The following is a 15,329-nucleotide window of genomic DNA, read 5'->3' as shown; positions in this document are numbered from 1 at the left end:
AGAAGTCATGGGTTTTATCAATAAAAATATACATTTTACTTTATTTGAAGATCTAGAAATTCCTTATTTTCCGTTCTATTAAATTTGCATTAACAATTCTTCCACTCTTAACCCTTTTTGGAGATCTTGAAAGCCCCACATTTGACATTTCGTTCACCTTTCGAGGGGCGGAGCGCCACCTCTCTTTAATTACTTTTGTTTTGACTGAAATTTAACTGTAATTAAATTGAAAATGCATTGCCCGGGCACAAAAGATCTAAAAAATAAAATAAAGTATATTCAATGGGATAATGAATGGGGGCGATTCGGGTTCGGGCAAGAAGTCAGCCAAATGTGAAGAGATTGTTGTGCTGTGTTGTATATGCGCTTTGTGGATCCGGCTTCATTTAGTATATCAAATGGTTGACTGCCATTATGTACATTTTGTACTATCTAGGTACTATATCGTATTTAATTTGTTCGAGGTGTGGCTTAAAAAGTGTGTTGCGAGAGATCAGGTGGAATCAATTAAAAAGGTGTTCTTTTAGATGAATACAAGTGTAATCAATAGAGGGCTATGCTAAATATGGCATGGTGTGAATAGGAACCTTTAAAATATAATATTCCTTAGCGAATATGAATTTGACATTTAAGCTCTAATCAAATTGTTCCACCAAGGCATACTGAAAGATAATGTTTTTCAGCCACTTACCTACTTTACTCACCCTACCCATTGCATTTCCAGCCAATTTTGACGCATTGCGAACATGTTTTCGGTAATACAATGCGCCCGTTTAATACTATACGTACGAGTACCTGGCGACTGTCCAGAGAAAAATACATAGATACATGTGTATGGTATTCATTTACAATTATGGACAAAAGACCGGCCACACATCGTGCACACATAAACAAAAACAAATGAAAAGTTAAACACACAATATCGTCGGTAGAACATATATGCGAATATGTACCTATAAAGACATCCCCAAGCCCAGACACGTGATCATTTCATCATTGGGAACGCCAAAAAAATAAAATTATAATTGTGTGCAGAGGCAATTGCATTGAATTATGTGCCTGCCTTCCGTTCGTTTGTGGAGGGGAGGTCCCAAGACCTGGCTTGGTGATTAAAGAGGTCAAACTAGAAGATGGAAGATGGAATACATATATAGCTTTCCAGTGAAGTTCTTGTATACAACGAATTCGAGATTGTAGATTCAGATTTCCTCCAACCCCATTAGCAATTCTTGTTGAGGTGATGTAACCCGCACTGATAGATGGGGTATTGGATTTGATTGAGATGATCTCGTATCTGGAGACAAAGAAACAAGTCAACTGACAGAGCTATCCGATTCATAACCGGTTCGCATTTGATTGATTTCTGAAATATACTCGTAAATGCATGCATTTAAAAGTAGAGCAGAGTTTTGAGGCCTGGTCTGATTCCGGTTCCAATTGCCACAAACAAGACTCATTTCTCAGATGTCATGTGTCCTACTCCAAATAATTCGATTTAGAGGCTTGTTTACTCGATGGAAAAAACATATTTTAACCAGTTTCAATGCGTATCTAATCGGAATACAAATTACAAGCGAAGTAGTTTTGTTTTTCTTACTTGTTGTTGTTTGGTCGCTGGAATTTAACACGCCCATAAGTGCGTCTCAGCTATGGTCATCGTCAGGTGGTGATGGTGGCGCCGTTATGTTAAATACTTGGGGTTTATTTTGGGTGCAGAAGAGCAGAGAAGCAGCAAAACCAGTTTTTGCGAAAATAACCCAAAAATGTCGGCGAAAACCTTGGCCCAACGCAGATGCAACCAAAAACAGACCCCGAAGTCTTCTTCTTTTTGTATGGCACGTGAGTGGTTTGTCGTTTGGGCTTCAATTGAAAATCAATTATCGCATAAAAATAGAAATTACGTATACGCAACATGCAGAACTTTTTAGCTGCTGCAACATTGTTGCGGTGCAACATGCTGCCAACAAACCTGTTGTCTGCAAAAAGGCGAAAGAAGTTGCCAGCTCGCTGGGGCTCCAAACCCAATCTTGATTCAAAGAGAGCGTCCAGTCCATTCCCACTAGAAAAGCTTAGCTGAGAGAGTGAGTGCCAAAGAGAGAGCGGGCGGCGACTCCCTCTCTCTCTCTCTCTCTCGGCAACTTCTTTTCGTGCTGTTCGGTTCTATGGTCTGTTTCGTCATGACAGTCGCTCGAGCGACTTGTTTGAAAATAGCAGCAGCAGTGGCATAAAGTTCGATAAACGTCAAAGCTTTTACAGCAAATATTTGAAAAGATTTGAAAGAAATAGAGAGTGTGACGGCTGCAGTGTAAACAATCGAAGTACTGTTTTCTGTTTACGTGTAACAAAGCGAAAGGAAAACCAATAGAAAAATCCATATAGTATTCGTATTGAAAAAGCGCACCAAAGCAGAGAGCGTGATAAAACGTGTGGCAACAACAGAAGCACAAAACGGCAAACACACACACAAAAGAACAGAGAAAAAAGCAAAGCACAAATCTCGTGGGTCACAAGACTGACCAGCTGTGGAGTGGAGCAGAGAGAGAGAGAGACAACGCCGAATAGTGCGAGGGCCAAAGCACACACAATGCCTTGAGCGGGAAAGCTCTCTCACTACACTGCTAGCCATAAAAGTTGGACAGTTCGAAGCTTTTGCTTAACCATCGTTGTTTGTTTCCTGTGTTGTTATCGCTTTTGGCTTTTGTATTTGTTTTTTTTTTGCTGCCTCTCAGCAACATGTGGTTTGTGGTCATACTTTTTGCTGTGGCCGCCGTTTGCGGCCTGGCCGGTCGAAAGTGGGGCCGCTACCTATACCTGCACTATGGGCGGCATCTGCTGCCTCGCTCTCTGCTGGCAAACAAGAACCGTTCGCCCACACCGCCCCTGTCGCCCACAAAAGATGATCAGAGTCTGGAGGCACTGCTCGATGAGAGCGGGGAAATGCATGAAACGGTGAGTGCGGAAAAGTTGAGATCTTCTCTGAGCATCTCTGCAACATGGGATATGAAAGTTCTTTTGTGTTAAATAGTGTACAAAAACTCGCCTGTTATTACTGCGGAGAACACGAGGCACTTCTAGAAATAGCAAGCATCGATTGTGGGGAATTATTATCGCACACGTTTCAACTATTACAAATGACTTGATTTTGCCTCTTCATTCACAAGTTAATTGCTTGAACTGATTTGCCACTACTCGTGGAACTAAACTCGTACCAGAAGGAGAATACCTCAGATCTGAGACCTGACACCTAAGGCCTGAGACGAACCCCATTCGTCTCAACGTGTCATCGTGTCTCGATCTCGAATTGCAGTGAGTGCCATGGGTCAATGCTCTGCCTGGGGTTAGTGGGTTTACACTCCAGTACTCGTATGATTCGTAAACCCCATTAGATAATTCTCTAGAAATATGGCCAAAGAAAACACTATTTAGCTCTGGCAAACAGTATGGCCTGACCTCCCCAACTAACCCAAGTTACCCTGGAGACGACAGACTTGCAACTAATTAAATATTTGCATAGACGTAGACAGATGAACAACAATAGAGGATACAAAGTGTGATGCAAGAAATATGTATGTACAATATGTACGAGTAAACAACAAATGTAAAGAAATTGCGCACCTCAACAAAAGGCGGCACGGCACTGCTTCACGCTCTCCATTCTCCTAATGCATTTGAACAACAATAGAAAGAAAAACAGCACTGGCAATCACAACAATAACTGATAAGTAAACTCAAACATGTAGAAAATATATAAATGAATATAAGATATGAAGTGATAAGAAATCGGTGAACAGAACAGGAAATATCTAAAGAACAGTAGCTCTACTTAGCGCCCAAATAGGTTCAACAACTTAACATTCAAAGAAGCTACTTAAGAGGTATTCTTGAACACTGTTAAGCCCATAAAATGATAAGATTGTAATATGAAAGACCTTTCTCAACAATTGTAAGCCCCACGATAACGCCTTACAAATAACGAGTTAGGGTCAGGCGCACTGGACTTTTAAAATATATATCATTATTCCAGGACAAGAATAGTTAGAACCCTGCCCAAGAAGAGTCTTTAAAGAATCACATTTAGCATACAAAAATGCTCTGTCTCGGAACTTTGCTTTGGCTTCACACCTTTCCCCATGCCTCCCATCCTCGTGCCCGTGCATAACTTAATTACGACTACCAAGCCCTCTTTCTGGCATCTTTTCTCATGGAAAAGTCGCCAAAGTAATGCTTAACCCGCATACAATGGAGCATTAATGTTTTCGCCTGACTCTTGTTTTTCTCCCTTCGTAGTCAACCCCAAAGAGGGAAGGGGTTTCGAGTTACAGCAAAAAGTTGCAGGTTTTAAGACTTGTTTTTGCGGGGCAAGCGGTTTAATCGCTTGCCGGTGCTTTGACTCTCTTTCGCTTCTTCTTTGGCTCTTTTTTGCCACTTCTCTGATTCTTCTTTGCCTGTCTGTATCCCATATTCGTGTAGAACTACAAAATGTTACAGAACAGACTTCTCGGATGCCCTGGTATCCATAGTTGTCAAAATAGTAGTTGATTAAAATTCGATTGAGCTGTGAATAGAGAACATAAATATCTACTTATTAACACAAAATTATTAAAATCTTATAAGTTTTACAACAATAATTATTTATTTAGCTGGGTATCCCACTGTCGGAATATCTTGAACCCTTTTTTTATAATTTTGTCGCTGCTCTTTCCAACGTATTGGGGCCGGTTCTTTCGGTTCGACTTGCTGCTGTTTACTTTAAAACTTTTTGGCCCGGAGCAGACCTCCGACACGATTTCGTTTGAGTCACAATCGGGAACCAGTTGATGCAGAACCGTTGCGGAACATGTTTACCGCGGCCGTGCCACAAACCACAAACAAAGTACGCGGCGCCCACTCAAGTGCAGCTTCAAAATAGTGTGTCTATCTATAGAGATATGAACACACAAATATCATCAATCAATCAAGGACAGTTCTCTCACCTTCGCAAGTTTCGATGGCCCCGTTTTAAATTCATTGCAAATCTCTCAATCAAAATCTATGATCTTCTGCCTGCCAGTCAATTATTAAGTGCTCTAAATTAATTATTAATTGATAAAGAGACGCAACTCGATTTCTACGGTATCTTATCAAAAGTTCGGTGAGAAGAAAAACAAATGCAGAATCTTGTGTGCAAAAATAATACCAATTCTATTCTTAAATTCAAATGGCATTTGTTTAATCGTGACGGAGTTGATTGGGAGGGGGGATTCCGTTTGAGATTTATGCATTTACCTTTTATCTTCTAATCGTACAAATCAAGACCCGAGCGAACACAGTTTATTGTTCTACGACTTCAAAATGTCGTAAAATATTTATTGGTTGCACTTAGTATATGGCCACCATATAGAACTTAACCGATTTTTGCTACCCTATCGGACAGAAATGAAGTAACTTCCATTTGAGTATACGAGTATGTGTGCTATCTAGGGAACATATATCTTCTGGCTAATAACGAGTAAAGATCTCTAGTTGATTTACATTTTAAATAAGTTTGATGGGCTCCTAATGTTAATTCCAATATATTCTGTCTTAATTTCTCCAATTATTATTTCTCTCTGTGCAACCGAACTCTATTACGATAAAATGATACAACAAAACATACATTTTCGATCAGTTCTATCCCAATCTATCTGTATTTTAACTCTATTTACATTGCTAGAAACTTTCACACACATCAAAACATAAATTTGAAAGGTTTCTCCCACCTTGAGCCCTTATATATCTCGCCCAATACATTTTGACACACTTTTTAGTTAATTTATCAGCTAGATAATTGTACACATGTATTAACAAAACGAGTAGGTAATAATGTATAGAAATGCACAATGGGGTTGCATTTTAGTTCAGAGAGAGACAGCGAATGGGGAATGGGAATTCTACATAAGCAATTTGTCACTTTTCAGCTTTATTATTACTTTATTTTATTCCACACAGAGACTAGAGCCCAGAGCCACTCCTCCTCTTGGCTTTGCTGTTCTCTCCATTGTCTTTCTCTCTCTTTGTCGCTGTGCTAACTCTCAACCTAGAGAGAAGTGAGTGGAAGCGAGTCGAGAGTGACGTTTTGAGTAGATTTTCGAGCGAGGAACGGGCCAATAAGAGCGACTGAAGTGATTCAACATTCATTTGGCATTTAAACGCGAAACGAGTTACTCCAGAGCGCGATTATTATCGGATCGAAAACGGTAGAGATCTCAGCCATCCACTCAAGATATCCCAGATTTGCATAGAAAAAAAGTTCAATAGACGATAAGCAGAGGATCTAGAACTGTGTCGAGCACGTGCTCGTATTCAGATATTGCTCATACGCCTCGTTTGCGTGTGTGAATCGAAAGGTTTCTGTGAAATATTCCGTTTTGACTGAAAGTGACAACAATCTCGAACAATCCCTACATGAAAATGTGCGAATTGATGGTCCCCGTCAATCATGGTCTCAGTCGTGAGGTAAAATATGGTTTAACACATGACTCATGTGATTTCCCAGCTGTGTTTTTTCAATAAATATAATATATCTGATGCTCATACAGTGGAAGCACAACTATTAACACAAACTCGAACACCAAATCGTGCTTTAAACATGCATATCATATGTGACACGACACTCGTACGATCTCTAAGCCAGACACCAGACCAACCAGATCTCTGGCCACAAAAAGCCAGAGGCCCCAACCAGACCAGACCAGACAAACAACTGTCATTGACGTTTGACTTTGGCTTTCATCGGATCTGTTCGGAATCCGAATCTGATTCTGTTTCAGATCTGATCTCGGGTTTTGTGGAGTGCGTTGAAATCTCGCTGATTATTTGTTGTTTACTTTTGTCCACTGATGAAATTGCGTTTTGTTTTTTAATTGTACTCCTCCCGACACACACTCCCTCCCTCCCACACTGCTCCGTCGAGTGGTTCGGTCACGCCTCAATTCTGTTAAGAATCTGCGCAATATTTGCACATATAAAGGGACATAATATATTCGTATAATTTGGAATGTCTGAATGATTTTCCAATGTTTTTGGAGTGACCTATTTTAGAAGGTCTTTCACTCTCTCTCTCTCTACCTGTCTGTCTGTCTGCCTAAAGAACTTTCGACCTTCTATAGAGCTTTACCAGAGCACGAAACGAATCATTCAGTATGTGACAGTATGTGATATTTGGCTAATTGCAACCGAGGTCACACGTTGCATGACTCTCATTTATGTATGCAACTCTGTGGCTCGTTCATAATTGATTTATGATGCCAAAAGCTGTACAATGGCACTGACTATAATCCTACCATAATCAAAGTCAAAGTCGAAACATTACCACTCAGGGCAGGGGTTCTTCAACTCGAGTGCCGCCTGCCCAATCAATCAATTTTGGGATCTTGGCTCTAATGAAACCATCCAAACTGCGATGCGCACTCCCATTCCCTCATAAATTTGTATATATAGTATTTGTGGGTTATATTAGGGATATGCTTTGTTTTTGGTGTGCTTTGAAGACTTGCTAATGCATAGATCACGTTTGGAGCATCGTAATTCCTACAAAAAATGACAAATAATTCCCAAATAAATCATTGCCGAGCGCCATATGGGGGCACACCGCAGATACAGGTGTTGTCTGCTCTTGGGATTAGTTTTTATTTAATCAAGTAACCTGTTTCTATGCCTTTTCTTTGATTAGCACTTGGATAATCTTATATTCATATCCATACCCATAGTGTGCGCAAAACCTATCCGAATCACAGTTTATTTTGGCAATTACAGCTCTGATCGTGCACAGGGAAGAAGTAAGGAATGACATTTTCGATTCATTGACGTCTCATGGCGAAATATTCACACGCTGTCAATGCCAGAATAAAACAACAACAATCAAATAAATACAATTAAATATATATGTATGTTGAAAGTGGGTGAACAGCGAACCCACTCGAATTAGTCAGAGAATTGAATTTCACAAATGCGAAGGAGCTTTTCCCTTGCTGATAGCCGATAGCTGTGATTGCGGGATAAGATTCGATTGAAATTGAAAGTTTTGAATGACACAAATAGCCAATGAAGAATGAAGATAATGTGCTTCGGGTTCAGTATATTACTGGACCCCCAATCGATTAGTTCTCACCTCCTCCACTATGGGATTACACGGAAAACTGCGTTCGCGTTGCCTCCACAGAGTGTTTAGGGTGAGAGATTTATTTGTTTTATGGGTGATAAAGCAAGACACGACTTTAATGTCAGAAAAATGGCTCGTATATTTCGCCAGTCAGTATTTTATTGCCTTCTGTTCAGAACATATCTCTCCCAAAATATTAGAAATTTCGTTTCAGTTTAGATTTATACGTTCTCATTCCGAATTTGTTCAACAACCAAATCCAAATCTATTCTAAAAGTACAAAATTTGTGTAAAAAAAAAGAACTCAGACTCACATTGCGATTGACTCAGTTTAAGAGCCATGAAGAGCCATCAGATCAATCTCTCGAGGCTGGCCATCCGAACGGTGAATGCCTCGAAGGCCACTGGCGGCATTGTTGCCACCATGCAGGGCATTTACAAGCGCAGCATGTCCACGGCTGCCCCCCCGCAAAACCGGATACGACCGTCTATGCCTATGCCTGGGTCTGTTCATGCCGAGATGAGGACGCCACATCTATCGGCAGCGCAGCGACAGAACCATGTCCAACCAATAAGCTACAGCGAGGGGCGGAGTGTGAGAATGGCCTTGGAGATCAGCAAGTCCATTTCGGATGAGCTGATGCCCATCAACGAGGCGGTACGTTCAAGGATCTGCGTCGTTCGTCGGGAAAACCAGAAGAGGGACCTGCTGCAGGGGTGGAAGCACCCGGCAAGGACCACAGCCACAGCCCAACAGTCGCCGAACATGGACCACACAGAGGATGTCTCGGAGGAAATTTTAGGGAGGAAGGTGAATCCGCTACGTCGCCAGATCAATATCGCGAAGCCGATGGAGCAGCTGCAAACCCATACGAACAGGGCGGTGTCCAAACCGTCCTCCAGTAGAAACAGCAGCAGCACCGACTTGAAGAGGCGCAAGGCCTTTGCCATGCAGCGCTACGTCTACACATCGACGCGTCGCAACTCCAGGGCCTTGCAACACGACCAACGCATGCGGTTGAGCGACTCACAGCCGAGTGCCTCCATTTCGCTGGAAGACTTCGAATTGATGGACGTGCCCATGGCCAGAGGAGCCCCCAAGCGACCCTCTGTTCGCCAAGCGACACAGGCACAGGAACCGTCGCTGCCTGTTTCAGCTCCAGCGCCTGCTGAGAAGCGCGAGGAACCCACACTGGTGACTTATCAGCGATACGACCAGCCCAAGAAGGAGCGCGACTTCCTGAGAAAACATTTCTTTGGAGGCATGGATCCGCCTCTGTTGCAGCTGAAGTCCAAGGCGGCCGTCTCGGCGAAGAAGCAGCCGCCTGTCAAGGCGGCACGCGACGGCGATGATTCCGAGTTGAAGGAGCCTGAAGATTCCTTCGTTTGGACGAACATGAAAAAAGGGTATGTCCAAGCGGAGGCAGACCGCGAGGCCTCCGAGCGGAACGTGCTGAGGGGCACCTTGAGCACAAGTCGCCATACCGTCCCGAAACGCCTCGATGACATCCACTATCCCTCCATGCTATTCGGGCGGCGTGACCAGTCCCAGCAGGTGGACTCTGACTCGACAGGGCACCCCAGCAACGACAACTCTAAGCGCAGTGTGTCCACGGGCAAGCCCAAGCCCTTGACAATTGGCCAGGGCAAAATGAGGCGGAAGCAGGTGCAGGACGAGAACCGACAAGTCTATGCCTCCTCCAGCGTTGTCCGCCTGAAGGTCCCCGAGGCGTCGCATATGTCAAGTGGTATATTCAGCCAGGACTCCTCTATCGTAAATTCATCATCAAAGTTTCCTAAAAATGAGGTGAAGCCATTCCCGAAGAAGGCCGACGACGACCAATACAAAGACGCCGAGTTGGACATCGCAATGCCTGAAAAATACGTAAAGGAGTCGGCATTTCAGCGCTTTGGTGGTCCCGTCATAAAGCTCCGTCACAGCCGTGTCAAAAAGTGGTAGAAACATAGCCAGAGGCAGTCTCTGAAGCAGTAACAGTACTCGTGCCAGTCGCAGTTCCAACAGAGTATTGTAGAAGAGCCGAAGCAGGAAAACGGCGTTACCTCAGCAACTGCCAACACAGTCGTAGCATTCGTTCAGTTTATATTTAGTAATTATCTGACAAAACTAATCCCCAAAATTTTGCAAGGATTTTTCATGGTGGATTAATTGAAATTAATGATAAAAAAAAACGCTTTCGAAGAAGTACTGTAGATATTTTGATCTCTTTTGGTATCTGTTTACTTGCCGCAGCGTTGCCAGATTATACAAAGCGAAGCTGTACTTTCAGAATTGATTTTTAGAATGGAAATGGATACTAATTATGGGAAATATTTTAGTTGAACTCTGTGCTATCTGCATTTGTCTCCATCAATGTCTTGGCCTTGTTGCCAGGCTTCACTACTCCGTTGCACCTTTGCCGTTTTTCACTACTGCATCCTTCTGCATTCAGCATTGTATTATAGACATCTTTCAGTCTCTCTAAGTGTACATTTTTCGTGTAATTTATGTTCACTCAGCTAGTGCCGATGCCGATGCCAAGCGAGCGATTTTCATTTGTAGTTGAATTCCAAACCAAAAACCCCCACCACAAGAGACACTCACAACACACACTACAGTACGCACTGCACACAGTGAACACGTTTAGCCACGAAACTCAACGAAATCCCCCTACCCAAAACAACAAGAGAAACTATATATTTTGTTGGATATGTATTTTGATTTAGATTTATGATTGATATATTTATCAATTAGCTTTTTTTATGATTAATTTTGCAATCTTGAAACATATTTTTTAATGCTAAACTCTTCTCCATCATCCATCGTTCCTCCAGGTGCTGTCCATGAGCACAGATGAATATCGCAAGACCTCACTGTTTGCGACTGGTTCCTTCGACCTGGACTTCCCCATTCCCGATCTAATTGGCAAGACAGAGATCCTCACAGAGGAGCATCGGTAAGTTGTTGATTAAAATATATTTACAAAGTATTTTAAGCATAAAGATGAAATATAAAAGTTCTTCAACTGCTGCGTTCCCCTTTTGACTGGAAAATGCGTTGACCTGCTCTGAGTGAACCCTATATTTATGTATTGCACCTTTACTTACAGCGAAAAGCTTTGCTCTCATCTGCCCGCTCGTGCCGAGGGCTACTCCTGGTCTTTGATCTTCAGCACATCGCAACATGGTTTCGCCCTCAACTCCCTGTACCGCAAGATGGCTCGCCTGGAGAGTCCCGTTTTAATTGTCATCGAGGACACAGATAATAATGTAAGCCAAGTTTAAACTAGATCTTAAATGAAGATTAACTATCACCTGTATATATTTATATAGGTATTTGGTGCCCTGACCTCCTGCTCGCTGCATGTGTCGGATCATTTCTATGGCACCGGTGAGTCCCTGCTCTACAAGTTCAATCCCAGCTTCAAGGTCTTCCATTGGACTGGCGAGAACATGTACTTTATCAAGGGCAACATGGAGAGCCTGTCGATTGGCGCTGGCGAGTAAGTACACCCCGTGCATGCCCATACCATTTGATATACTAACGCACTATCCATCCATTTTCAGTGGTCGCTTTGGTCTGTGGCTTGATGGAGATCTCAATCAGGGACGATCACAGCATTGCAGCACATACGGCAATGAGCCTCTGGCGCCACAAGAAGACTTTGTTATCAAAACACTCGAATGCTGGGCATTTGTTTAAGTGAATTTCTGTTGAGAGCAGCAACCAACAAACACACAACACACACACATATTTATGGCGCCATCCGCCTACCTACCTATTTAATTAATTATATGAACTAAACAAAAACGATAAAGATAAACCAACAACCTGAGAATGATGTCAAAAGCTAGTGTGCGTCTAAGAAAACCCTATGGAAAGTCCACACAGCCTCTCCTTCCCCCCCTCAAAACCCCAACCCACAAACTCCCTGGAAATGATCACAGGAAAAACATCTTGTGAGAATTTCTGTGAGTTTGGGCGGAAAGCGTTTTTCGTTGAGGAGATAGGTCTATGCGTTTGAACGTATTAATTATTTAGTTTTTATATTATATATATTATTAAACGAAAAGCAACTAAATTATGTGTTAGATTTAAACAAGGCATGAGAAAACCCAAAACCCCTTAGAAGGCAAAAAAACAAGCGACACGCAGCAGGAAAAAATTAGAAAAATTAAAGCAAAGTGAAATAAAAATGAAAAACAATTGAAAATCACATTCACTCCCCCACAATCATTCGTACACAGACACACCCTCCACACACAAAAACACATACACTCACATACACACACACTGATACATTTACGTTAAGTTCTTATTATGGAAAAAATTATTAACATTAAAACTTGTGAGAGGAAACACTACAGACCATAAGGCCGTGTCGTGTTTCTTCGGATTGATGTCATTTTGAATTTAATTTTATAATTCGTTTCGAGAAGAACATTTTGTGCAAAAAGAGAAGAGCTAAAGAAGAGAGTACGCGAGAGCAAGATAAATAAAAATAAAAAAAGAATGTCGATATAATTTTTAGTGCAAAATGCTGATTGCAAGTGAAAAAAATAAGAGAAGAGGTGAACAGAAATGAGGTTAACTTTTAAATGATTTGACTTTTATAATAAATGTAGAGAAGGGAGAAGAAACTGAATGCAGAGCGAAAATTTAATTTTTTAGTTTTATCCAATATACTATATATATTTAATTATGTTTATGTTTTAATGCTAATGATGTTGACTTTATGCAATTATATACTAAAAACAAACAAACAGAAACAACACCAGAATGAAATACACAATATTATACATAAAAAAAAACCAGAAACATGGCCAAAAGCGAGAAATTTTTAATTGTCAGTGCCCTACTCCCCCTCATCGTCAAAGATGTGTAATATCTTTTGTAAAGAGTGGCGTCCCACGCGTTGATTTTAAGCAGGATTTGTAGTTGTAAGTTTTTCTCCTCCCGCCTCCACAGGATATCGCAGAAGATCCTCCAACTCGTAGAATGACAAGGAGTAATTGTTGATGCCGTGCGGATATGGAATGGAAATGGTTTTTTGATGAAACAACTAAACAAACTTAAATGGCTTTATATCCCTTTTGAGATACAATTTCAGTATAGTTAAACAAAACAAACAAAAAAGGAAACAAGAATGAATATATATGTATACACAGCTGATAAAACATCCTGTATACATATATGTACATACATATGTATGTGTGTGTATAATGGTAGAAGCGAATCTAGACTAAATGTAAGTGTAATTTTTGTAGTGTTTTTGTCCCCCCCACTGTGTCCCCAGACACACCCTTATCGATGTGAATTGTAAATGTTGCAAGAACCCTTCTTACCCTGAACAAGAAAAATCTGAAAAAAAAAGAAAGAAAACATATTCTAAATATTCGAACACACGAAACGCTGCAAACACACATATTTGAGAGAAACAAAAAAAACGAAACAAAATTGCTGATATTTTACACTGAACAGAGTTCGAAAAACAAGCATGTATGAGATATACATAGAAAGAATATTTCATTTCATTAGAGTTGAAGTTTTTACTCACGAAACAACGCACACAACAAAGAGATGGAGAAACATTTGAGAAACGAGTAACTGTAAAGATAATCCCAGCAGAAAACCCTCTTTAGCATGCAAACAATTTAGAGAAATTTAGCTGAAACTTTTTGCACGCCCGCCCTACCCACAACCCACTAGTGCAGATATAGTACGATATGATATATGGTGAAACGAACTATGGAGACTCACGCCAAAGAAGATGTTTTTAGATGTTATATACTATTTAAACGATCTTGACAGATGGACAATTTTTATGTAACCTAACCGCAGATACGATAAACGTATGCTATATATGATACATGCATATATCCTCCTCAACACGCATGAGAATCCTGAAACCCCAATCAAGATGATGATGATGATGATGATATTCCTGTTGTATTGTGTAAACGGAAGACTTTTTTTTAGGACTACATATAGAGGACATTGGAAATTAGAGCAAATGCTTGTTTACAGAGCGTGTCAAAATAATAATGATAGTCCCATAAACACAACTGAGAGATTCAGAATTCACCCCGACTTTGCGCGAACTTCATTTGAGAAACACACAACAAAAATCTTGAGACCAAAATGCGTTTACTAACAGATATACTCGTATAAACTACAGATCCCAAAAAAATAAATGGAAGTGAGAGAGAGGCCTACCTACTATCATAAAATATTACTCGTATATGTATACCGAAGATTAGTTTCGTTGACCGAAAGTCAATTACATGTATTATATGTCTCTCTCACAAACACACAAACACACACCACACAGAGGCAGAAAGAATAGGGGATTACATAACTGAGAAATTTGCATATTCATATACTCGTATATAGGATTTCATTTTGGTAGCCTGCGGATAACTATGTTGTTGAATTCGTAGATATTTTTGTTGTGCGTTGAAAATTAAGCAAAATGTAAAACCAGAAAGCAAAAAGCAAAGCGTAAGAACAAAATATTTTTAAATTGTAACTTCTGTCAATTAAATTGTAGACTGGTGCATATACCAAATGAAAATGAAAGAGAAAACTGTAAAACCAAAAAACAAATTGTTAACATCATCGATGTGCAAGATGATAGATAGATGGAGGATAGGTTCTGTTCTGTCCCATTTGAGTTTTTCGTTGTGCGTTCCAATTAAGTGCTTAGTATTTGTGTAATATACTATACATATATCATAGCTAATTAGTGCGGCATTACCCCAGCCTAGTGTGCGAGTACTTTTCCCACTCAGTGTCCAGTGCTTGCCCCCCAACCAGTGTTGAGTAGATTGCAAAATAAAAAGAGTTTCTAGTTGTTGCGCACCGAACACAAAATTAAGGCAAAATGTAATTCGCACAATTCGATGAGGCAGATTATTCAGTACATATATTTGCCAGAGATGCCAGAGAGATATACATACTACATATAAACAGATACAAATATATATATATATATTTTGGGATCATTTGATTCCATTTTGCAATTGTTAGTTGGCTTGGCTGAAAGGAGCTGAAGGAAAGGACCTCCCATACTGATCTAGCCCCTCCGTTTCAGTATTCATTCTCAGCTTTATCGAATACAGAATATAGAACCGTACCCGAACTGTACCGAACCGAAATTGTATAAAAATCCACTTAGAGCAAAACTTTGTCAATGCCATGACGAACGGTACA

The 15,329-nt window shown here is 40.7% G+C and overlaps 2 protein-coding genes across 26 annotated transcripts in view; both read left to right on the top strand.

The window, feature by feature from the left end:
• LOC117586537 (TLD domain-containing protein 2) overlaps positions 1–12,258 on the top strand; it is a 67,891-nt gene extending 55,633 nt beyond the window's left edge. For 23 of the 25 annotated variants that reach the window (XM_034276681.1, XM_034276682.1, XM_034276686.1 and 20 more), the window contains 4 exons: positions 10,952–11,073; positions 11,227–11,386; positions 11,450–11,619; positions 11,684–12,258. In XM_034276681.1, coding sequence (XP_034132572.1) covers positions 10,952–11,073; positions 11,227–11,386; positions 11,450–11,619; positions 11,684–11,819 — 588 coding nt within the window. In that variant the 3' untranslated portion in view covers positions 11,820–12,258. Of the gene's footprint in view, positions 1–2,573; positions 2,950–6,335; positions 6,475–10,951; positions 11,074–11,226; positions 11,387–11,449; positions 11,620–11,683 lie in introns of those variants that run through there. The other 2 variants (XM_034276692.1, XM_034276695.1) reach the window with 2 other exon arrangements.
• Positions 8,255–10,322, top strand: LOC117586544. Its single transcript, XM_034276705.1, has one exon. The coding sequence runs from the start codon at positions 8,460–8,462 to the stop codon at positions 10,077–10,079; it is 1,620 nt and encodes a 539-aa protein (XP_034132596.1). The 5' UTR covers positions 8,255–8,459; the 3' UTR covers positions 10,080–10,322.
• Positions 12,259–15,329: the final 3,071 nt, after the last annotated feature.

This window comes from Drosophila guanche, unplaced genomic scaffold, assembly GCF_900245975.1.
Source record: "Drosophila guanche unplaced genomic scaffold, DGUA_6, whole genome shotgun sequence".
Classification (NCBI taxonomy): Eukaryota; Metazoa; Arthropoda; class Insecta; order Diptera; family Drosophilidae; genus Drosophila; species Drosophila guanche.
This window is presented reverse-complemented; position numbering and strand designations above follow the sequence as displayed.

Coding starts and splice junctions, on each gene's coding strand:
- LOC117586544 (XM_034276705.1), top strand. CDS start 8,460: ATGAAGAGCCATCAGATCAATCTCTCGAGGCTGGCCATCCGAACGGTG.